Below are 25438 nucleotides of genomic sequence, written 5' to 3' on the forward strand. Positions count from 1 at the left end.
TTTGCTTGGGGTTTCTGCAAAAGTTGCAGTCTCATTATTATGCAGAAAACATTCCCTCACTTGACGCCAACACACTCACACGACACGTCAATGCAGGAGGTCATCATCGTATTGCAAATGTCCAAAGGCAACACAAAGGAGATAGAAAATATATTTTTTATATTCTAAAAAGTATTTGGAAAATTAATCACTTTTGGCTTTTGACCTCAGTTTTCTCATATTCGGTCTCATTTTGGTGGATGATCCTGATTGATTACATATAATTTGGAAAATAACTACAATATTGTAAATCAAGTAAAATGCATGTCTGGAAAGTCTGGTATGTTTTCCACGTTTAAATATATACCTTTTTTAAATATGTATGTTGCTATCATTCATAATATAATATTTAAAAAAATATATTTGACATGATGGTTTTACTGCATTATTATTGCTGTCGAATACTGTAATGAAATACAGTATACATTAGACGGTGACAAACAAAAAGAGCACACAAACATACAAATACTAAACACACATTATATAAATGTAAAATGAACAAATCACTTTTGCCAATGACAACCAACTTTCTGTGAAGACAGTTCCAAAACATGCCACAAGAGGGCAAGCGAGGTTGGAATAAAAAAAAGTGACATATCTAACGCAGGTGTACAAATGCAAAATGGCGTTTTCGTAAGTACCTACCTTTTTAACAGAAATGTAAAGAGCCTAAAAATATTTCAAACAATGGGCTAACCTTTTATATAATGTCTAAATTACTCTTACATAACGAAAAGCCTTAGGTAATATCTAAAGTGGCAAAACAGAGATGTTTTCTTTTGAAACGAAGAGTAAAATACAAGGTTCAGTCGTGTGATGGTTAACAAAGTAACCACTGGGACGCCATTGTTTGACACACGAGCGTTTGTTGTGCATTACAGAGAAAGACGACGTAACTTTTTTTGCCCCAACCTCCTTTAAAGTTTAAACTTACCTTGATAATGTGGTTTCTGTTGTTCATCTTTCATTTCTTTTGTCTGTCTGCTCCCCAAGAGTCCTATTAACATAATGCCCACCTGGATCCAATCATGTGTCATTAATGAACGATGCCCAGGATCCAAGGGCATAGGTTTGGTCTCAAAATTGGTAGGGAGGCTATAACAGCATAACCTGCATGTACACTTTTTGCTGGGGACTGGACATTAATAACACCAAACAAATTGGGTACATATCTAAAAATAAAAATGGCTGGTTCCTACATAAACATGAAAAAAAGTTAAAATTATTTTCAGAGGGACAACGTCATTTTTTAAAATGCTTGCTTCATATAAAGGAAATTTAGAGTGGTTTTGCTTTTGAAGTTTTTTTTTTTTTTTGTGGGGGGGGGGTTAAAATGTGCATAGGCTGCAAATAAAAATGTTTTTTTTTTTTGATGATGTAGAAAATAAATACATTTTAATTAGGGCTGTCGCAGTGGTAATTAATGGTGGTAATTAATTTTTTTTAATTAATCACGTTAAAATATTTGACACACATGCCCCGCTCAAACAGATTAAAATGACAGCACAGTGCAATGCCAACTTGTTACTTGTGTTTTTTGGAGTTTTGTCGCCCTCTGCTGGCGCTTTGGTGCAACTGATTTTATGGGCTTAAGCATCCATGAGCATTGTGTAATTATTGACATCAACAATGGCGGACTATTTGTTTATTTTTTGATTGAAAATTTTACAAAATTAATTTTATTAAAGCGAAAACATTAAGAGGGGTTTTAATATAAAATTTCTATAACTTGCACTAACATTTATCTTTTAAGAACTACAAGTCTTTCTATCCATGGATCGCTTTAACAGAATGTTAATAATGTTAATGCCATCTTGTTGATTTATTGTTATAATAAACAAATACAGTACTTATGTACCGTATGTTGAATGTATATATCCATCTTGTGCCTTATCTTTCCATTCCAACACTAATTTACGGAAAAATATGGCATATTTTATAGATGGTTTGAATTGCGATTAATTACGATTAATTAATTTTTAAGCTGTAATTAACTCGATTAAAAATTTTAATCGTTTGACAGCCCTAATTTTAATTAATGAATAAATGCACAAAATGCACAGTTGAACTAATGTTAACAGTACAAAACATACACGAAGACACCTCTCTCAGCAGCTTTCTACTCGAGTTTAACAGGTTAGCAAGTTAACACAGTTTAATGTTATGCAAACTCTGATGCTGGTTGGACTTTTTGTAGCAAAATTATTAGTGGTGTGTTCCCCACCTCCACAACGTTTTAAACAGGCTAAACAAACTACTATTTTAGTATAAAAAAAATCAACCAAAAAAAAAAAAGTTGATTTGATTGATTTTATTTGACTTAGAACACATCCATAACTGAACAGTATGGACATGCAGGTGACAATGTTTTTTTTTAAGTTTAGTTTTTTAGGAGCTATTGTGGTTCCTCGGTTTTATTATTATTATTATAGTTATTCTTTGTTCCGCAGCCCCTTTGAGCTCAATTTAACCCCCTTAGAATGCTTCAAAATGCACCAAAATCGGCAGGCAGGTCAAGACAGGTGAAATCTTTGATATCGTGTAAAGACAAATTCCAAATACACTATTTGGCGCCCCCTAGCAGTCATTCTTTGTCCCGCCGACGCTTTGAGCCCTGCTTTGACCACCTCAGAATGCTTCAAAACTCACCAAACTCAACAGCCAGGTGACCACTGGTGAAAACTTTGATAAAATGTAAAAAAATAATAATAATAAATAACCTAAATATGCGTAAATGTGTGTAGCGCCCCCTAGGAACAAAACCAAACTTTTTTTTTTTTTTTAAGGTGAAAGAGGAGGTTACAACGCAAAGGTTAAAACTTAGAACAAATCAGTACTATATGAATGGGATTAGGGCTGCAGCGATCGATTATTTTAGTAGTCGATAATCGATGAACTACTTAGTTCGAATAATCGAGTAATCTGATAAGGAACATGAAATATTAAAATACCTGAGATGAGCCTCAAACGGTACAAAAAATAAATAAATGAGGATCTATGTACAACAAAAGAACAATTGGCTAACTTACATAGCAAAAGTCCGCTAGCTTAAATGCTATAAAATGCAATTTTTTTTTTTCCAATGCTCTAAACAAATGGTTCAGACTCATATTGCCACAAAAAACGACCAAAAATACCTATAAACTAAATTACGAATGCATTAAAAAACATTAGCCCAAACAAAAACTTCTTACGTTGGTCTTAACAGGGAGCAGTTGGATTCAGCCATGTGAAATGAGGCAGACAAGAGGGCAGTGTATCCACCCTAATTAAATGTAAACACTTTACACAACGCCACTTTAATTAAACGAATACTAGAAGCAACAACAGAAACCCACCCCGGTAACGCCCCATACATTCGTATACCCTATTTTGAGCTATTTCTTTTAGAATTCAATTCTTATATAAATACTCTTAAGCATACCAACAACAACAAAAGTATTTGTACACTGCAGTATCTCTGAGTTGTCTTTGATTGACCTTTATTGATTTGATTGACCATCTGTTAACTATTCTTTAACAGTTAAAACAAGAAGAAAATTATTAGACTAGATTTAAGAAAAAATATCTGATTGAGACATTATAAATTTGCAGTGTATAGATTTGTATGTATTATGACATTTACAGGGGAAGGGAAAGAAGTTCCCATAGTTGAAGCTGTCAAGATATCCATATGATTGTTGAAATGAGTGTAAATGCATAGTAATGATAAATGATTTAATTTAGTCTGTGAACCAGTTTGACCTTGAAGAGCTGGTCAAAGTAGAGGAAACCGATCTGTTGCCTCTCGTCCTCATTCATGCCGATTTGACGTGGCGCCCTCTAGAGGAGGAAAATGGCAGCGCGCTCCCCAGATGGAAAGGAATGATGAGCGCCATGTCTGATCCTCCGCTGGCGGACTAGCGCCGCGAACGGCGGCGGAAAAAGACGCCCTCGATCCCAGGTGAACGACCACCGCCGCCGGGAAGAGGAGGTGGAGGAAGAGGCGGCAGGGGGGTCGCTCCCCCTCCGTCGGGATTCGCCGCCGAGAGGCACCATGGCCGACAGCGCGGGGATTCAGCAGGGCTCGCCGGCCATCGGCGCCGTAGGCTCGGCTCCGGCCGCTCCGGGCCCCGGGGGCGCGGAGGGCTCCGGCGCCGCTGGAGGCTCCGCGCGAATCTGCGTAAAAAAGGCGCAGCTCCGCTGTTCGCCTCTGCCCAAGAAGCTGGAGAAGCTCGGCGTGTATTCTTCATGCAAGGTGTGCGCCATATTATTTCCATTATTATTATTATTATCATCATCATCAGCAGCGCTCCTTCCTCTTTACTTTCGCTGCATTTTACTTCGGTTTAAACTGCGTGCCGCGCTGGCTGGAAATGCAAAAAGCCATGGAAGCCATGAATGCGCTGCACGTTTGCATGCATGTTTGTATTTGTTTTCGCAACAGCACTTAGAATTTTTTTTTTTTTTTTTTTTTAAAGCAGATATGACATGGTTAAACCCAGCGATCCCGACACGGGCCTTCCTTTAGCAGGCTTCATTTTGACAAGGGGGCGTGTGTAAACATGGGGAAAAAGCGGCGAGGGTGCTTCCGAACTAAAATGCTTTGTTTTACCGCCACTTTTACTTAAAAATAAGATGACGTTCGGTCGTAATAGTATGATTGTTATGAGCTGTATGCAGATACGGGCTTTGTTTTGACAGTGTGACAGCTGCTGGCAAGGGCAGGGGGGCGGAGTTTGTTGTTGTTTTATGCGCATGCGCAGTCGACAAGCTCCAGCTGACTGACGCCTCCACCACTACCCACTGCTTACACTACACTCAGGTCACTGATAAGTGTAGTGTTATGATGTCGAGTATTCTTTTTTTTTTTTGGGGGGGGGGGGGTATGGGGTGGACAAAGTTGCATTTTAATATTAATGTGTTTTGTTTTTCAGGGAAAGCATGTTTTGTTGATTTAAAGATAAAAATGAAATCTGACTAGTATTTTTGGTTTGGTTTTTCTTTTATTATTACTGCCATTTTTTCCTGGTGAATTACACAAGGAAAAATTGTATTTATTCAAGTAAAATAAATTGCAGTCAAGATATTTTTTTTTCTTGTTTAAATTAATTTATTTATGTATTTATTTTTAAAGTTAATTTTTTCAGGAATATCAAGTAGCATTCAAATTAATAATAATCTACATAATAAATAAATAAAATAATTTTTAAAATTTAATCTGACAAGTGTGTTTAATGTAATATATATATATATATATATATATATATATATATTTTTTTTTTTTTTTTTTTTTTTTTTTTTTTTGGCCTCAAACAGGATCAAACAGGAATAATGCTTTTCTGTGTTCATTTTGAAACATAATTTCTTTTTATTAAGATTAAAATTCTTTCCCCAAAAATCGAATTCTAAAATACATTTTTTTTTTTTTTTTTTTTTTTTTACTTCTTGGACACAAAATGACACGTTGTAATTGTTTTGTTTTGTTTTGTTTTTTTTTATTATTATTTTTGAAGAAGCAGGTTTTATTCAACATACATGTGTTGGCTTTGTGTAGAGAACTGTGTTTTATGTACGTAAAGTAGGGCCGCAGCTATCGATTATTTTAATAGTCTATCAACCAGTAAGTTCGACTAATCGAGTAATCGTATAAGGAACATTTCAAGATTGCCTTTTCAAAATAAAATTTACCACGTGTTACTTTCAAACTAAGCAGAATTGAACTTTCATTTAAAAATAAATCAAAATACCTGAGCTTAGCCTCAAAGGGTATAAAAAAAATTACATGATAATCTGAGTAAAACAAGAACAATTAGCTAACTTGCATAGCAAACGTGCGCTAGCTTAAATGCTATAAAACGCTAACTTTTTTTACAATGCTCTTAACAAATCATTCAAACACATAATCTCACAAAAAAACGGCTAGATACCTATAAACTAAACTAAAGAAAAACCTACCATAGTGGGTCTTAACAGGGAGCAGCTGGATTCAGCCATGTTAAATGATTTATCTTATATTCACTGTTGCCACTAAAGAGTAGTATATTCACCCAAATCAATAAAACTAAATGCAAACACTTTCAAAACAAACCTTTACAACGCCACTCTAATTAAACGAAGCAGCAAAATTTGAGTCGAAGATTTTTTCTAATCGAATTACTCAAGTTAATCGATTAATAGTTGCAGCACTAAAGTAAAGTTTATTCTAGGGCAGAAAAAATTCTTGAATTAGATAACTACGTGGTAGCTTTATGACTAGATTATAATTATGATAATTTCAGTAGGACATGACCAAAAAAAAAACATGCACGTAGCTGATAATTATTAAGTAAAGTTCCATTCATTCTGAAAAGAAGAAAAAATATTTTTGTTTGGTTGCAATTTAATTATAATGTCACATTTTTCTGAGGATGTAAATTTTTGTAAAAATGCAAATACGGTGTCCTCTAGGCGGAGGGTGCTTGCAAGTGCAACGGCTGGAAGAGTCAGAATCCTCCGCCGACTCCTCCCCGCAGTGAGCAGCAACAACCCGTCATCGTCAACTTGCAGGAGCCCTGCCGCAGCTGCTCGCACACTTTGGGTTTGTTTGCATTTTATACCGCCATTGCCGCACATTAGCAAATCAATTTGGGGTTTTTTCTGTCCCAGGAGATCACGTGACTCACCTGGAGCACGTCCCCGAGGACGAGATCAACAGACTGCTGGGCATCGTGCTAGACGTGGAGTACTTGTACACGTGCGTGCACAAGGAGGAGGATGCTGACACCAAGCAGGTCTACTTCTCACTCTTCAAAGTAAGCACAAAAATACGCGGCAAAGTCACCTTTTTCAAAAACCCACAATGGGATTTTAGGGAGGGTAGGGGGGAGTCATGTTGTTTACAAGGAAAGTGACAAAAGTATTTCATTTTTAGAGGTCTAAAAGTTGTATTAGCAGCAACAATTACAGAATTAGTGATCATTTTAGGAGGAAAATGGATTTTGATATGTGGCTTTTTTTTTTTTTGCCATGTGGAAAAATGGATTTTGCCATGTGGCATTTTTTGGTGCGTACATGGCATTTTTTGGGGTATATGGCAGTTTTCCAGGCCATGGACATCCATGCCATTGACGGCCATGCAAGTCCAAATTTTCTATTCATGGTCAAAAATCACAGCTACACATGTTTCTCTGCCATTTAAAATGAATGGAAAATTTGGACGTGCATAGCCGTCAATAACATAGCCTGACTTGGGTGTCAGTTGAATGTCAATGCGCTCTAATGTAAAGTGTATGGTCAAAAATCAGTCACACATGTTTTTGTGCCATTTAAAATGAATAGAAAATTTTGACGTGCATAGCCGTCAATGGCATTGCCTGACTTGGGTGTCATTTGAATGTCAATGCGCTCTAATGTAAAGTGTAAGGTCAAAAATCACAGCCACACGTTTTTCTGGCATTTAACATGAATGGAAAATTTGGACACGCATAGCCGTCAATGGTATAGCCTGACTGGGGTGTCTGTCGAATGTCAATGCGCTGTAATGGTAAGTGGATGGCCAAAAATCACAGCCACACATGTTTTTCTGCCATTTAAAATGCATGGAAAATTGGACGTGCATGGCCGTCAATGGCATGGAAGTGCATGGCCGTCAATTGCATGGACGTGCATGGCCTGCAAAACTACCATACCCCCAAAAATGCCATACAATCCCCCCAAAAATGCCACAAACCGAAATCCATTGTCCCACATACCAAAGAAATGCTACATGTCAAAGTCCATTTTGCCTCATGGCAAAAAAAAATGCCACATGGTAAAATCAATTTTGTCACGTGGCAAAATCTATTTTGCCACATGGCAAAAAAATACCACAATGCAAAATCAATTTTGCCACATCGCAAAATCCATTTTGCCACATGGCAAAAAAATGCCACATTGCAAAAAAAAAAATAAAAATACCACAATGCAAATCAATGCAAAATCAATTTTGCCCCATGACAAAATTCATTTTGCCACATGGCAAAATCCATTTTGCCTCATGGCAAAAAAAAAATGTCACGTGGTAAAATCAATTTTGCTACATGGCAAAAAATGCCACATGGCAAAAAAATGCCACATGGCGAAATCCATTTTGCCGCATGGCGAAATCCATTTTGCCGCATGGCGAAATCCATTTTGCCACATGGCGAAATCCATTTTGCCACTTGGCAAAAAAAAGCCACATAGCAAAAAAATGCCAAATGGCACTGAAATGCCACATGGCACAAAAATGCCACATGGCGAAATCCATTTTGCCACATAGCAAAAGAAATGCCACATGGCAAAAAAAAATGCCACATGGCAAAATTCATTTTGCCACATGGCAAAAAAATGCCACACAGCAAAAAAAATGCCGTAATGCAAAATCAATTTTGCCACTTGGCAAAAAAAAAATGCCACATGGCACAAAAATGCCACATGGCGAAATCCATTTTGCCACATAGCAAAAGAAATGCCACATGGCAAAAAAATGCCTCACAGCAAAAAAATGCCGTAATGCGAAATCAATTTTGCCACATGGCAAAATCAATTTTGCCACTAGGCAAAAAAAAAAAAAAATTTGCCACATACCAAAAAAAATGCCACATGGCAAAATCCGTTTTGCCTCATGGCAAAAAAAAAATGCCACATAGCAAAATCCCATTTAGCCACATGGCAAATACCACTTTTGGTTCTCGCCGTCTCGCAGCTTTTTCCTAATCGAATTACTCGTTAATCGATTAATCGTTGCAGCACTAATTAATGGAGGAAAGTGGCTCTTCCATGAGTGATACTTGTTTGGGATAAAAATGTAACACAATCAAAGATGATTTTATGGTGGCGTCACTTTTGCAGCTACTGAGGAAATCCATCCTCCAGATGGGCAAGCCCACACTAGAAGCACAGGAGAGTCCACCCTTTGAGAGACCCAGCATTGAGCAGGTAGTCACAGAAGCGCATGGAGCCGATCGGACGCAAGACCCAGCTTATCTCTTTTGTCTTTTACGTTAGGGTGTCAACAACTTTGTCCAGTACAAATTTAGCCACCTACCGTCCAAAGAACATCAGACCATTGTAGAGCTGGCCAAGATGTTTCTGAACCAGATCAACTACTGGCAGCTGGAGACGCCATCACAACGGCGCCAGAGGCTCCCTAACGACGACACTGCCGGATACAAAGCCAACTACACTAGGTGGGAACGTTTCCAAAGAGATGTCTGCGAATCAGTCATTAAGCGGCTATAATAGTTTGTAACAGCCCTGGTTCTCAAGCATAGACTTCATAATGTATTGACAAGATGCGGGGCCGATTAATAGGGGGCCTGCATTGTTGGCGTGGCCGTCAAAGCTGAACGAGTGGAATCACAAAGAGCTTTTTCTGTTGAAATTTCTTGTGAATAAATGCTAAAATCCCTGAATTCTTATAGATAAGGACGTAAAACAGTCTCGATTCTTGGTTAAATGCAATATATATATATATATATATATATATATAAACATGCAGTTAGCATTTATTTTACGTAAATATGTCGAAGTACAATGCTAGTCTGTTAATGAATGTAGCTAGCGGCTGCGGCTTACGTAAACAGAGCTTTTCCGGTGAAAATTCTTGTAAATAAATGCTTAAATCCCCGAATTCTTTATAAATATGAACATAAAACAGTTTCGATTCTTGGTTTGAAGCAAAAAAAATAACGTGTAGTTGGCATTTATTTTACGTAAATATTGCAAACTAGGATGCTAGTCAGTAAGCAAAAGTAGCAGCGGCCTTATGTAAACAAAGAGCTTTTACCGTTCAAAATTCTTGTGAATAAATGTTTAAATCCCTGAATTCTTTATAGATATGGACATAAAACGGTCTCGATTCTTGGTTTAAAGCACACAAAAAAAAGTGCAGTTAGCATTTATTTTACATAAATATTGCAAACTATGATGCTAGTCAGTAAGCAAAAGTAGCGGCGGCCTTATGTAAACAAAGAGCTTTTACCGTTCAAAATTCTTGTGAATAAATGCTTAAATCCCTGAATTCTTTATAGATATGGACGTAAAACGGTCTCGATTCTTGGTTTAAAGCAAAAAAATAACGTGTAGTTAGCATTTATTTTACATAAATATTGCAAACTATGATGCTAGTCAGTAAGCAAAAGTAGCGGCGGCCTTATGTAAACAAAGAGCTTTTACCGTTCAAAATTCATGTGAATAAATGCTTAACTCCCTGAATTCTTTATAGATATGGACGTAAAACGGTCTCGATTCTTGGTGTAAAGCACACAAAAAAAAAAGCGCAGTTAGCATTTATTTTACGTAAATATTGCAAACTAAGATGCTAGTCATTAAGCAAATGTAGCGGCGGCCTTATGTAAACAAAGAGCTTTCTCTGTTGAAATTTTTTTGTGAATAAATGCTTAAATCCCTGAATTCTTTATAGATATGGACGCAAAACAGTCTCGATTATTGGTTCAAAGCAAAGCTAAACAAAACGTGCAGTTAGCCTTTATTTCACATAAATATTGTGAACTATGACGCCAGTGTCGTAGCGGCTGAAGGCTGTATCATAGCATGCCCATATTTGGCCCTGTTTGTATCTCCCAGTTGATTTTGAATGACCACAATGGGTATCTGTTAACCACCTAATCAGAAACTGGCTTTATGAATCACTGTTTGTACCAGCCGGGACCAGCTCTAAAGGTCTCAATTTTAGATGTTTTTCAGATGGAAAATCCCCAGGTTATGCTATAGTTAGTTTCTTTTCCGTCCTTATAGTAAGTATCGGTTTCGTCCTGTCAGCAGTATAAATCACTTGCCTCTATTGTACTCCTTCGTACTTTTGCGAGATCACAGCCCTTGTCTGTATCACATTTGTGCCCAGAATATTCTGTTTATAAAGCCTTCGAAGCAAATTCAAAGAACTCACAAAGGACAAAGAGAGAAAATAGCCTCCTTCAACACTAATTTCTCCTCTTGATTTTTTTCACGTTTCAAAATGCATGCATGGTACGAAAAATAGAATAATTACCTTGAATCCTCGACCAAATCACTCCTGAGACATTCCTTCCTGTTTGTATGCGGTACAGCTTTTGTACTTTTTCAACATAAATCCGGCGTTAGATCGCTGCACGAGTGTGGAATGGCCCCCTACTTGAAGGCGTGGCGCAGATGTGACACGTCAATATAATTATGAAGTCCATGCTCATAGCATTTACAGTAAACTTGACTTACTAACTCACTTACACATCTTTTGCCCCGGACAGGTGGCTGTGCTTCTGCAACGTGCCTCAGTTTTGCGACAGCCTACCGCGCTATGAGACCACGCAGATCTTCGGCCGTACGCTGCTACGCTCGGTCTTCACCGTCATGCGCAAGCAGCTGCTAGAGCAGGCCAGGCAGGAAAAGGACAAGCTGCCGCCTGAGAAGAGGACGCTCATTCTCACGCACTTTCCCAAGTCAGACTGGCAAAAAGCAAGCGACACGAGACGGAATTTTCCTTTGATAACAGGCTATTGTTGCGTTTTTCAGGTTCTTGTCAATGCTGGAGGAGGAAGTCTACAGCCATAGCTCCCCCATCTGGACCCACGAGTTCTTGGCAGGGGTTCCTGCAGGTCAAATTCCCGTCCATACAGGTAATCCATCATTGTTGTTTTTGTCAACGATGACGATAATGAAAATATTTCGTCGAAGAACTTTTTTAATGGAACAGCTCACCATCATCAACATGTCATCCCCAACGTGAAGCGTAGTGGAGGGAGCATCATGGTTTGGGGCTGTTTTGCTGCCTCAGGGCCTGGACAACTGGCAATCATTAATGGACGAATGAATTCAAATGTTTTGCAGGATGTTTTGCAGGAAAACCTGAGGCAGTCTGTCAGGCAGACAGTTGTAGCTAAAAAGAGGATGGATGCTGCAACAAGACAATGATCCAAAACACAGATGTAAATCAACTTTAGAATGGTTTCAGAAGAACAAAACACACGTTCTGGAGTGGCCAAGTCAAAGTCCAGACTTGAACCCCATTGAGATGCTATGGCATGACCTAAAGACAGCGATTCATGCCACCCAAGAATCTGATTGAACTACAGCAATTTTGTAGTGTAGAATGGGCGAAGATTAGTCCTGATCGATGTGCCAAACTGATCTGCAGCTAGAGGAAGTGTCTGGTTGAAGTTATTGCTGCCAAAGAAGGAGCCACAAAATATTAAATTTGAAGGCTCACTTAGTTATTTTCCCCCTTCTGTCATTGCTTTCATACTATCCTCATTAAAATATGAAAACCTATAAATGTTTGGGGTGGTTTTAGTTAAAGCAAACACTGTTTTTACATCTGTATGATTTTGACAAAATCTGATCACATTTGGTGATTTTAAGCAGTCAGTAAGTACATAATGTAAGCACTTGTATTCAAGTCAAAAAGGAAGTGAACTAATGTAAGAATGTTTTCTATAAATCAAAAGGCAGTTGAACAGTAAGCTAGTGAATAGGCATGCATGTGTCAGTTATTTGGCAAGTACATGTTTGAAACGCATGTATTTATACTGTACATGTACAAGTCAGTATCTTGGTTGGTAAATGTTTCCAATAAGTAGATGTATTTAAGTCTAATGGTAGATGTTAGTATTTAAGTTAGTAATGATGTGGATGTACTTTGAAGCTAATCATCAAACTTTCTCCTTTGTTTATTAACTTTTTAGTGGTTAGCGCACCCCCAGTGGCCAGACCCTTGTACTACAGTATCAGTCCAGCATCGTCCGTGGACCTCTCGAGCGTTGCCGTCAGTCCGGCCAAGAAAACGTCTACGGTGCTTGAGCCGTGTCCCGGTACGGTATCAAAAGTACAGCAATAAAATCCTTTCTTGCCCGATGTGTTGCTAGTGTGCATGTTTACAATGCAGTCGGCGAGAAGCGCAAGCCAGTGGAGCCCCTATCTCAAGAGGAAAACAAGAGACCCAGGGTGGTGGGCGATATTCCCATGGAGCTCATCAATGAGGTGATGGCCACCATCGCCGACCCCACTGCCATCCCGGAGGTAAGCAGGACTAAAGAAGATGCCAGCAGGGCCGAGAACCAAAAGTGGTACTTGCCATGTGGCATTTTTTTTTTTTGTCATGTGGCAAAATTGATATTGCCTTGTGGAATTTTTTTGCCATGTGGCAAAATCGATTTTGGCATGGGGCATATTTTTTGGCATGTGGCATAATTGATTTTGCCATGTTGAATTGTTTTGCCATCTGGCAAAATTGATTTTGCCATGTGGCATTTTTTTTGCCAGGTGGCAAAATTAATTTTGCCATTTGGCATTTTTTTTGCCATGTGGCAAAATTTATTTTGCCATGTGGCATTTTTTGGGCATGTAGCAAAATTGATATTGCCATGTGACCTTTTTTTTGCCATGTGGCAAAATTGATATTGCCGTGTGGAATTTTTTTGCCTTGTGGCAAAATTGATTTTGGCATGTGGCATTTTTTTTTGCCATGTGTCAAAATTGATTTTGCCATGTGGCATTTTTTTGGCATGTGGCAAAATTGATTTTGCCATGTGGCAATTTTTTTGCCATGCGGCAAAATTTATTTTGCCATTTGGCTTTTTTTTTTGCCATGTGGCAAAATGGATTTTGCCATGTTGCATTTTTTTGCCATGCGGGTTTTTTATTTTTTTTTGCTTTGTGGCAAAATGGATTTTGGTTTGTCACATTTCTTTCTGTGGTATGTGGTATTTTTGGGGGGTGTATGGCAGTTTTGCAGGCCATGCACATCCATGCCATTGACGGCTATGCATGTCCAAATTTTCCATTCATTTTAAATGGCAGAAAAACGCGTGGCTGTGATTTTTGACCATAAACTTTATATTACAGCGCATTGACATTAAATGGGCACCCAACTCAGGCTTTGGCATTGACGGCTATGCACGTCCAAATTTTCCGTTCATTTTAAATGGCAGAAAAACGTGTATCTATGATTTTTGAACATGCACTTGAATGTCACGTGTCAAAATCCATTTTGCCAAAAAAAATGCCACATAGCAAGATCAATTTTGCCACATGGCAAAAAAATGCCATATGGCAAAATCCATTTTGCCACATGGGGAAAAATGCCACATGACAAAAAAAGGCCACATGGCAAAATCCGTTTTGCCACATGGCAAAATCCAAACTGTACATGCATCTACTCACCTTCTTATACATACTTAGAGTATCTATTTATTGGAATACGTAGCTCTTGACACGCTTTATAAAGATCACTCCTAGCGGTGATGGCTCTTATTCGTTGAATCAGACCAGCCTGCTGTCAGCCCACTCAGCCCGGGACGAGGCAGCTCGCCTAGAGGAGCGCAGAGGCGTGATCGAGTTCCACGTCATTGGCAACTCTTTGAACCAGAAGCCCAACAAGAGGATCCTCATGTGGCTGGTGGGCCTCCAGAACGTCTTCTCGCACCAGCTGCCTCGCATGCCCAAGGAGTACATAACGCGTCTCGTCTTTGACCCGTGAGTGACAACCACCGGTTCGGTCTTCGTCCGAAACATTATTCATTTTGTCTGTTTGGACAGGAAGCACAAGACACTTTCGCTGATCAAGGACGGCCGCGTGATCGGGGGGATTTGCTTCCGCATGTTTCCTTCGCAAGGGTTCACTGAAATAGTCTTCTGTGCGGTCACGTCCAATGAGCAAGTCAAGGTAGGAGGACTTAATTTTGTCATTCGAGAATTCAATTTTTTATTTTTTTAAATACCCTTCACTTTTCTAATATTCTGCAACATAATCATATATAATTAATCACCTAATTAACAACCAAAGGATTGAATAGTTTATCTGAGACATCATTAACAATAAAAGAAACAACAAAACACTTGACACAAAACAATTGGTGTTCAAACGTCCATCTAGTCTGATCAATATGTAAATTTAGTAGATTAAATTAGCCTAATTTGGCTAACAAAAATCCACTATCTTAAATGCTACGAAGGCTAACGTATTTAGATTTAGCCTTCCACAAACATTTATTAGCGGAAACAGCTTACAGCCTTATGTGGGCCAAACCAAAGCGTAGCTGTCCTTTATCCATCTCAGACGAGTCTGTGGCTCAATCATACAAGGCGACAGTCAAGCCAGCTCGCTCGCCTAATTTGCCTAACAAAAGTTTGTTAGCTTAAATGCTACGAATGCTAACATATTTAAAATTCTAATAGCAAATTGCTCATTCATATCTGTAAAAAGTAGCACTAAACTTAATTGCAAATGCTTATGTGGTCCAAACAAGAGTGCAGCTGTCCTTTATACATGTCAGACAAGTCAGCTGCTTAGTCATACAAGGCCACAGTCCAGCCAGTTAGCCTAAGTCCCCTATCAAAAGTACGTGAGCTTAAATGCTATGAATGCTAACGTTTTTACATTTCTTATAGCAAATTGCTCACACATAACTCCACCAACTCTAGCTCTAAACTTAATTACAAATGCATACCCATACATATATTAGCGGAAACAACTTACAGCCTTATGTGGGCCAAACCAGAGTGCAGATGTCTTTTATCCATGTCAGTCGAGTCTGCTGCTCAGTCATACAAAGCGACAATCCAGCCAGTTAGCCTAATTTACCTAACAAAAGTCCGCTAGCTTAAATGCTATGAATGCTAACATATTTACAATTGTTATAGCAAATCCTTCATGCATATCACCACAAACTGTAGCTCTAAACTTAATTATAAATGCATACACATATTAGCTGAAACAACTTACTGCAGATGTCCTTTATCCATGTTAGACAAGTCTGCTGCTCAGTCATACAAGGAGACAGTCCAGCCAGACCCGATGCTGCCACCAGAGGGCAGTGTATCCACCATAATTGAACAAAATACAATACTTTTTGCATAGTTATTTTGAGATTTAGGGGTCTTTAACGGGTTATTCTGGTTACGTATGAATGGAAGTCATTCGTAACCCGGGGACGACCTGTATATATAATTATAATATATAACAGTAATATTTTCAATATTTGGCATAACTCAGGAATAGAGTTGCAGGTAACAGGGTTGCAAATCTGTAGTAATGTTAGCTTTGTCAAGCTAGCTCTTTAGCTGTTACTTATGATCAAGAAGACCAAAAAAAATTTAAATTGGCATTTTCTGATTAAATACATAATATGCAGGTTTTAGTATTTTGTATGTGGGTTATTTGACATTTAAAGGTTGGGATGTATAATCATCTACCTTGAATCCTAGAATTTATTGACCTCTTCGCATACTATACTTACACGCTGTGGTGTTTGTAGGGGTACGGCACCCACTTGATGAATCACCTGAAGGAGTATCACATCAAGCACCACATCCTGAACTTCCTCACCTACGCTGACGAGTACGCTATCGGATACTTTAAGAAGCAGGTAACCCAGCAACTCGCACTTCTGTAATGGAAAGGACTGCTAAAGCAATGTAACCTCCCCTAGGGTTTCTCCAAGGACATCAAGGTCCCCAAGGCCAAGTACGTGGGCTACATCAAAGACTATGAAGGAGCAACGCTCATGGGCTGTGAACTCAACCCCAGCATTCCCTATACAGAGTTCTCGGTGATTATCAAGAAGCAAAAAGAGGTGAGCCTTTGAGTAATACAAACATTTTGGAATCACCAGTTTTGGAGGAAAATCTGTTAGTTTATTGACCTTTTGCGAGCGCTACAAGTGCCCTTAGTTACGGTTGCTAAGCCAACAAACTTCATGACTCCAACAGCACAAGGCATTGCAGGAGTGTGTTAAGTGGTTTATTTTAGAAGAAAAACTAGTGCAACATTCTCCAGATTGAGGCAAAGGTTGGTTTTTTTTTGCTTGTTTTTTCCATTTTGCACAGTTTTAAATAAAACTGAGCAGTCAATGGATTTTCTGCTTCTTTCTGTGAACATTGACTATGTATGTATTAGGGCCGTCCCAAACGGCTATTTTCGCGATTAGTCGACTAAACTATAATTTTTTTTTTTTCACTAACTGAGCAATAAAAAATTTGTTGACACTTAATAATTTACAAAAACATTTTGGAACACTTAAATTCTTTATAAAATTAACAAACACGTAAATAACAATAAAAAAAACACAAAAAAACTATGCAATCAAATGCTGATACCAATAACTATTACAAAAGAATGGAATGTAAAGAGATTCAGAACCCTGACTTCACCTTTCCGACTTGATTCAAAACAATTCTTTGAAAAAATATATTTAACATTGATATTATAGTATACTTCTATATATAATAGTATTATAATTAGGGCTGTCAAACGATTAAAATTTTTAATTAAGTTAATCACAGCTTAAAAATTTATTAATCGTAATTAATCGCAATTCAAACCATCTATAAAATATGCCATATTTTTCTGTAAATTATTTTTGGAATGGAAGTATAAGACACAAGAAGGATATATACATAAGTACTGTATTTGTTTATTATAACAATAAATCAACAAGATGGCATTAACATTAACATTCTGTTAAAGTGATCCATGGATAGAAAGATTTGTAGTTCTTAAAAGATAAATGTTAGTACGAGTTATAGAAATTTTATATTAAAACCCCTCTTAATGTTTTCGTTTTGATAGAATTTGTAAAATTTTCGATCAAAAAATAAACTAGTAGCTTGCCATTGTTGATGTCAATAAATACATTACGGTGCTTTAACCCATAAAATCTGTCGCACCAAAGCGCCAGCAGAGGGAGACAAAAAACACAAATAACAAGTGGACATGACACTGTTCTGTCATTTTAATCTGTTTGAGCGGGGCATGTGCGTTAATTGCGTCAAATATTTTAATGTGATTAATTTAAAAAAGTAATTACTGCCCGTTAACGCGATAATTTTGACAGCCCTAATTATAATTGCCGATCAGATTTTTCGTCAAGGGTCTCATTTTAAAGCTTTTCTTAGTGTAGAATCTGAATTCTGAAGTATGTGGGATTAACTCCAGAAATCGTTATCTATACGACGAACATGACGTGCTTTTATTTTTGAAATATTCACCGGAAGTATGTACGCAAAACTGCTAACCGTAAGCCTTACACTTCGCAAAAAAGCACTTGTCGTCATTGCATGTGGTGTCAGTAATAGATTTTTTTTTCTTTTTTAATTTTTTTGTTTCGAAATGCTGTTAACCAGAGATTTTTCATGTTTGAAGTGTCACCTTTTAACCGCAAGTTTGCGTTTTGGAGAAGACTGCCAATGTTTTATACCAGGCTAAAGTGGTTAGTACGTTGTCTTTTTTCCAAATTAGCCTCAAAGTACAAATGCTAACGTTTTACAGTGTTTAATATAGAATTGTTTCCTCATTTTGTAAGTCTGAACTTTAATTCTACGGTGTGTTGATGACCAATAAACATCTGTGAAAGGAACTGGAGTCTCATATGCCATCAACACACATACACAAATGTATGGGCACACGCACGCGGCGATAAAACGCAGCCGTGAAAATTACTGACCTCATTTTTATTTACCGTGTGATAAATGGACTCATTGCATATCGCGACAGGCTTAGCAACTTCAATAAAACATGTCGTTAGTTAGTTAGTTAGTTAGTTAGTTAGTTAGTTAGTTAGTTAGTTAGTTAGATTGACTTACAATCTGCCGGCTTGTTGTCTCCTGTCGTCTTCCAAGATTACAACTGGGTGACGGCGCTTTAGGTGTTCATTCACGGCCGACGTGCAGCCAAGTATGCAGAGTGTGCATACTGAACTAAAAAAGAACAAACAGTACACGCAAACTAAACAGTTACTTTACAACAGTTAGTTACTGAAGAAACAGTCTTTACAGTGAACACACTTTCACATTATAGCTGCACGCAGTACCTGTAGTTAGTTTCGTGCAATGGTATCTGCTTATGTATATAATGTGAAAATAAAGGTATCAGCTTCTCGCCCCTGTAGCACCATGATAGGAGCTTTCACCTATGAGCAGCAAACTCGACTGGGCTCGGCTGGCAGTGCATCCAAGGGGAGTTGCTATCACATACCTGAGTATAGTGAGGCACGGGAATGGGTGTATGAAAAAAATCTGGTATTTTCCTCAGTTAATGGCTTTACCAAATGGAATCAATTCAGCTCTTAGCCACTTCAGATTTCGAAAGAAAAAAAAATCACCACATAAGAGCCGAACACCGAAATGTGCATATACAGTGCCTTGCAAAAGTATTCGGCCCCCTTGAATCTTGCAACCTTTCGCCACATTTCAGGCTTCAAACATAAAGATATGAAATTTAGTTTTTTTTTGTCAAGAATCAACAACAAGTGGGACACAATCGTGAAGTGGAACAACATTTATTGGATAATTTAAACTTTTTTAACAAATAAAAAACTGAAAAGTGGGGCGTGCAATATTATTCGGCCCCTTTACTTTCAGTGCAGCAATTTCACTCCAGATGTTCAGTGAGGATCTCTGAATGATCCAATGTTGTCCTAAATGACCGATGATGATAAATAGAATCCACCTGTGTGTAATCAACTCTCCATATAAATGCACCTGCTCTTTGATCGTCTCAGGGTTCTGTTTAAAGTGCAGAGAGCATTATGAAAACCAAGGAACACACCAGGCAGGTCCGAGATACTGTTGTGGAGAAGTTTAAAGCCGGATTTGGATACAAAAAGATTTCCCAAGCTTTAAACATCTCAAGGAGCACTGTGCAAGCCATCATATTGAAATGGAAGGAGCATCAGACCACTGCAAATCTACCAAGACCCGGCCGTCCTTCCAAACTTTCTTCTCAAACAAGGAGAAAACTGATCAGAGATGCAGCCAAGAGGCCCATGATCTCTCTGGATGAACTGCAGAGATCTACAGCTGAGGTGGGAGAGTCTGTCCATAGGACAACAATCAGTCGTACACTGCACAAATCTGGCCTTTATGGAAGAGTGGCAAGAAGAAAGCCATTTCTCAAAGATATCCATAAAAAGTCTCCTTTAAAGTTTGCCACAAGCCACGTGGGAGACACACCAAACATGTGGAAGAAGGTGCTCTGGTCAGATGAAACCAAAATTGAACTTTTTGGCCACAATGCAAAACGATATGTTTGGCATAAAAGCAACACAGCTCATCACCCTGAACACACCATCCCCACTGTCAAACATGGTGGTGGCAGCATCATGATTTGGGCCTGCTTTTCTTCAGCACGGACAGGGAAGATGGTTAAAATTGACGGGAAGATGGATGCAGCCAAATACAGGAACATTCTGGAAGAAAACCTGTTGGTATCTGCACAAGACCTGAGACTGGGACGGAGATTTATCTTCCAACAGGACAATGATCCAAAACATAAAGCCAAATCTACAATGGAATGGTTCAAAAATAAACGTATCCAGGTGTTAGAATGGCCAAGTCAAAGTCCAGACCTGAATCCAATCGAGAATCTGTGGAAAGAGCTGAAGACTGCTGTTCACAAACACTCTCCATCCAACCTCACTGAGCTCGAGCTGTTTTGCAAGGAAGAATGGGCAAGAATGTCAGTCTCTCGATGTGCAAAACTGATAGAAACATACCCCAAGCAACTTGCAGCTGTAATTGGAGCAAAAGGTGGCGCTACAAAGTATTAACGCAAGGGGGCCGAATAATATTGCACGCCCCACTTTTCAGTTTTTTATTTGTTAAAAAAGTTTAAATTATCCAATAAATTTTTTTCCACTTCACGATTGTGTCTCACTTGTTGTTGATTCTTGACAAAAAATTAAAATTTTATATCTTTATGTTTGAAGCCTGAAATGTGGCGAAAGGTTGCAAGGTTCAAGGGGGCCGAATACTTTTGCAAGGCACTGTAAATGACCACGTGGTTGCGCTCCTCTTCTGTTGCTCAGATTATCAAGAAGCTGATTGAACGGAAGCAGGTGCAGATTCGCAAAGTCTACCCGGGCCTCTCGTGCTTCAAGGACGGCGTGCGGCAGATTCCCATAGAGAGCATCCCTGGCATCCGTGCGTCAAACATCTTTATTCATTTATAACCCCTCGCCATCGTTGAACCTCTTTGTACTCGTCCTCAGGTGAAACCGGATGGAAGCCGCTGGGCAAAGGGTGAGTGTTATCTACTTGTTAACACTTGATGAGGTTCGTCTAACGTCGATGCCGTTTGCGCAGGAAAGAGGTGAAGGACCCCGAGCAGCTGTATGGCGCGCTTAAGAACATCCTGCAGCACGTCAAGGTGACTCACTTACAATCACGGGATTTGCTTACACTTGAAGATCAAAGTTAACTGTTAAAAACCTGCTCTCAGAGTCACCAAAACGCTTGGCCCTTCATGGAACCTGTGAAGAAGACTGACGCGCCCGGCTACTATCAAGTCATACGCTTCCCCATGGGTGAGTAAAAGAGACATTAACATTAAAATCTCACGTGAGCTAAGACTTCCTTTGCTTTTCTGAGTTATTTTTTTCCATTAAAACCTTCGGTGTTATTTTAATCACGTTTCTCCCTTGCACCTCGCACCCTCATCATGTTCACTCATGACGAAGTTTTCTATTTTCCGCTTCGGCCAAAATGACGACAAAAGTTCAGTCGGCTTATTCAGGGTACATGCGGGTTATTAAAAGTATTTAAAAGGCATTGAATTTAGTTTTCCATTATTAACTCTTTCACTCCCAGCCATTTTCACCAGAGCAAGGCCCTTCGCTCCCGGCCGTTTTTTCTGGATTTTGACTGATTTTGCAAGGCCCACAGAAAATTCTGTTCTATTGCTATATAAACTTTGAACCCACCAAAAGAAAGATTGGACTCTCTTCTTTCAGCAGAAAAAAAAGTAAGTTCGTATCTTTTCCCATTCTTTAGAAATCAGCATTAGAAAATAGCTTAGTTTGAGCAATTTTCCAATTTCTGATGAAAAAACAGAGAAAATGAGCTTTTTGTAAACGCATACATTTCAAACATAACTTTGACTTTAACAAAGCTATTTTTTGCATTAGTTACATCCCAAACATCTGAATAATGTTTTCCTTTTACAAAATACTATGAACAACCAGACAAATAGAGCTTCAGATAGAATAGTAACAATTTATTCACACACAACGACTGAGAGATGACGGTTTGTCGCCGAGATGACGCCGTTGTCGCCACGTCAGCTGTGTAAACTTTTCCCTCATCGTTGTCTGTCTCACAAAGATGGATTATTTTTGCATTTCTGCGGGGTCTGCTAGGCGAGCCGCTCCACGGGGGGTTTCACTCGTTTTGCACGATCGTCCAGCGCCTGGTGTCCCAGGCGTCCTCTCGTTGTTTTGTCCGGTCGGAGCGCCGCCTGGGCTCAATCCGCCAGCGCTTTGACAATGCTGGCCGGCCGTTCACTGCTGTTGAATCGGCTTGTCTAGTCTTCCAAAATGCGCTACTGCCCTCCAGTGGCCAGTTTTATTGCTTTAAAATTGGTTTGGAGCGTTTTTCTTTGTTTCTCAGATACAGCGGAAGCTATATATGCTTCTTATTTAAAAAAAAACGCAAAAGACGTATAAATACGGTTGCGGGACAGTTGAGCATTTAAAAATAAAACGTATTTATACGGTTCCGGGAGCAAATGAGTTAAAGGTATTAAAAGTATTAAATTAGCTGTCGTAAGTCTGGAATTTTTTTCACCGTGGTGTTAATTTTCAAGAACATCTCAGTGCAACCTTAATTATATCTGTGACAAAGTTTTTTTGTTTTTTTTTAAATCCATAACCAAGATGACACGTAGAATATTTACGATGCACTGCACTTCGTGCGTGCGCGTCGTTAGCATCAACATCACAACAGCAGACAATCGCACAGTACCAGGCCCAGAGTGGCTAATCGGGAGAACCGGGACAGTTCCCGTTGGGCCGGCCTGACGTTTGGGCCGGTCGTAATACACATTTTTAACGAAGCTGTCAGTTAAACTATTTACTAGCGGCATTACGCAACCCCGCTTTGCCCGATAAATTGTGGCCCTTCTAGCATTCCGTAGTTTGAAATTCGATACACCGCAACAGGCTTCCTCTCATTCTCCAATGCCGCCAGCTCTGCCTCTGGGAAAGAGTATCATGATATCATCCTGTTGACTTGATTCTGGAAAAACTTAATTTTGGGTTTTAATGGCCGAAATGGGGCACGTTGAGGCAGCATGACGAGCGTGAACCCGTCTGGCTGTTGGCGCGACCCATTATCGTTGTTTTTGAGCATGTTTGGATAAAAGTACAGCGATAAACCGTAAATGAACATGCAGAATGAAATATTTTTCATGAGAGCACCACTACAACTTCCACCATGGAGGCTCCAGGCACTATTTTTGGGCACAAAGACGGAGGATTGGGGTGAAATCCACGTTCTCAGGCAAAACATAAGTTGGGCATTTTAACCCAAAACATTTCACTCTGAGGTGGACTGATGAGCGTGAACTACCCTGAAATACACAGGTGTCTGAACTGTATAAGTGCACTCGGAGACAGCCGTTTTGGTGAGTTCAATTATTCTTTCAATCAATCATTCAATCTTTCACATTTAGGTCATTTTATGTCATGAATAATATGAAAACACTCATAAGTAATGACATATTACATTATTTTTTTATTTATTTAAACTATATACAGTACCCCCCCCCCCCACCCCTCCAAAAAAATTTTTTGAATAACAAGTAAAAGTTGTTTTATTTTGGTAGATTAAACCAACAAAATTGAGTATGTCAATTTGCATGTACCACAAACCCCCAAAAAATGAATATGATGAAAAGCTTCAGTTTTGTACACACTTGCCACATGTGTAATTCAAAACACCTGCAAAAGGTTCCTCATTCTTTAAAAAGTCAGTCTAATATAAGATAAAATTATAGCTAGTACCCCAAAAATAAAATGGTAACTTCACACAGAACCTGCGCTTGAGCCCTTGATCTCAGAACTGTCAGTAGACATGCTCTTCCTCTGTGCCTCCCTTTTTACAAGTTATTTGGGGGAAATTCATATTTGATTTATCTTTACAAGTGTAAAGGAAAACTCTTTTCTTGTTTCAAATGAGGCTTCAATTTGATGAACTCCTGTGCTAATAGGTGTATTTAGAAATTGAAATATATAATTAATGCATTTTTTTAAATCGCAAGTTTACTATTGACAGCATGCGATTAGTCGCGATTTTAAAAAATTAATCACTTGTCAGCACGATTATTATTACAATATTTTAATAAGGTAGGTCATGACATACAGAGGGCCGGTATGTGGCACAAAACTTTTTGTTTTAATTGTATCTTCAATAAATGTGCATTCTTTTGTCACACTTAGTAATTGAGGTAAAATTTGATGTTCAGTGCTTTATTTTTTTAATATGATTAAATATTATCTAAATAATGGGTGCGAGAAAAGTATTAATTTTCAGTTGAAATGGCATTAAAAAAGGTCTTAAAAGTCTTGAATTTAGATTTATCAATCCTGGGGGGGGAACCTGCCAATCGAACGTTAGCCGGCTTGGTGAATGGCGCTCTTTTGCAATGATGATACGCCATTGGTCTCGTAAGAAGCTCTGGTACAGCTCCAATCACCAACCGGTGACTCCAATTAACAACCAACACCTGTGTCATGATGAGCTGTTATTTTAAGCCTACACGATTTATAGCTCCTAGTGGTAAGGAGTCAAATTACAAATAATAACACAAATCAGAAATATGGCTCATAAAAGTTGTTTATTAGAATATCCTAGAATGATCTCCAGACCACTGTATCGATAATCGTTGTTTCACCCTATCGTCGGATCATTGTTGTGAGCTTTGTATCGTAAATCGTATCGTGAGATACAAGGAGGTTGTTGAAAAGAACATACACAAAGCCATTTTGTGCATGGCAGTTTTATTTAACACGACATAAATTTCCAATTTCAGACTTGAAGACGATGAGCGAACGGCTGAAGAGCCGCTACTACACCACTCGCAAGCTTTTCATGGCCGACATGCAGCGAGTCTTCACCAACTGCCGCGAGTACAACCCGCCCGAGAGCGAGTACTACAAGTGCGCCAACCTACTCGAGAAGTTCTTCTACACTAAGATCAAAGAGGCCGGGCTCATCGACAAGTAGAGCGCCGACGTCGTCATCACCCTGCCAAAAAAAAAAAAAAAACTGCGCGAGAACTCCGCTCGCTCGACGAAAAATGTACATAACATCTATTTTTTTCCCTCCCCGTGTAGGGCAGCTGTGTGACTATCAAGAATTGCACTTTTCATTCTAATGGCCCGAGCATTTCCTTTCCTGACAATTTGACTGCTGTTAACGAATTAAGTCTTAATTTATTCTGTCTTCTATTTGTTCCGAAAAATAGAGATTGATAACTTTATACTTTGTGCAATACTGTGTAGTTTTTGTTTTGTATTCAGAAAAAAACATTTTTGTAAGAGGTTCTCTTTGTACAGTTGGTTTTAACAACGCAGTATTAGTCGCTTTTATAGACGGAATAAAACTAAAAGGCTTGTTGAAAAGCGTGTCGGGTTCACTGATTCAAAAA

At 38.7% G+C, this 25438-nt stretch overlaps 2 protein-coding genes across 3 annotated transcripts in view; one reads left to right on the forward strand and one right to left on the reverse strand.

Moving 5' to 3' along the window:
* The window catches only part of rbms3 (RNA binding motif, single stranded interacting protein), a 629442-nt gene extending 628397 nt beyond the window's left edge, over positions 1–1045 (reverse strand). The window contains exon 1 of one of the 2 annotated variants that reach the window (XM_057827865.1): positions 974–1045. In XM_057827865.1, the coding sequence (XP_057683848.1) occupies positions 974–1000 (27 nt within the window). In that variant the 5' untranslated portion in view covers positions 1001–1045. The remainder of the gene's footprint in view (positions 1–973) is intronic. The other variant, XM_057827863.1, reaches the window with a different exon arrangement.
* kat2b (K(lysine) acetyltransferase 2B) lies at positions 636–25412 on the forward strand. The gene is made up of 19 exons (XM_057827858.1): positions 636–672; positions 3866–4276; positions 6469–6598; positions 6667–6812; positions 8872–8958; positions 9028–9209; positions 11268–11459; positions 11533–11636; positions 12702–12827; positions 12902–13035; positions 14282–14490; positions 14554–14680; positions 16272–16382; positions 16446–16589; positions 20820–20934; positions 21003–21033; positions 21097–21160; positions 21233–21317; positions 24821–25412. The coding sequence occupies exons 2-19, from the start codon at positions 4076–4078 to the stop codon at positions 25012–25014; spliced, it is 2382 nt and encodes a 793-aa protein (XP_057683841.1). The 5' UTR covers positions 636–672; positions 3866–4075; the 3' UTR covers positions 25015–25412.
* The last annotated feature ends 26 nt before the right edge of the window (positions 25413–25438 follow it).

The sequence above is a fragment of the Corythoichthys intestinalis genome, chromosome 22 (assembly GCF_030265065.1).
Source record: "Corythoichthys intestinalis isolate RoL2023-P3 chromosome 22, ASM3026506v1, whole genome shotgun sequence".
Taxonomy (NCBI): domain Eukaryota; kingdom Metazoa; phylum Chordata; class Actinopteri; order Syngnathiformes; family Syngnathidae; genus Corythoichthys; species Corythoichthys intestinalis.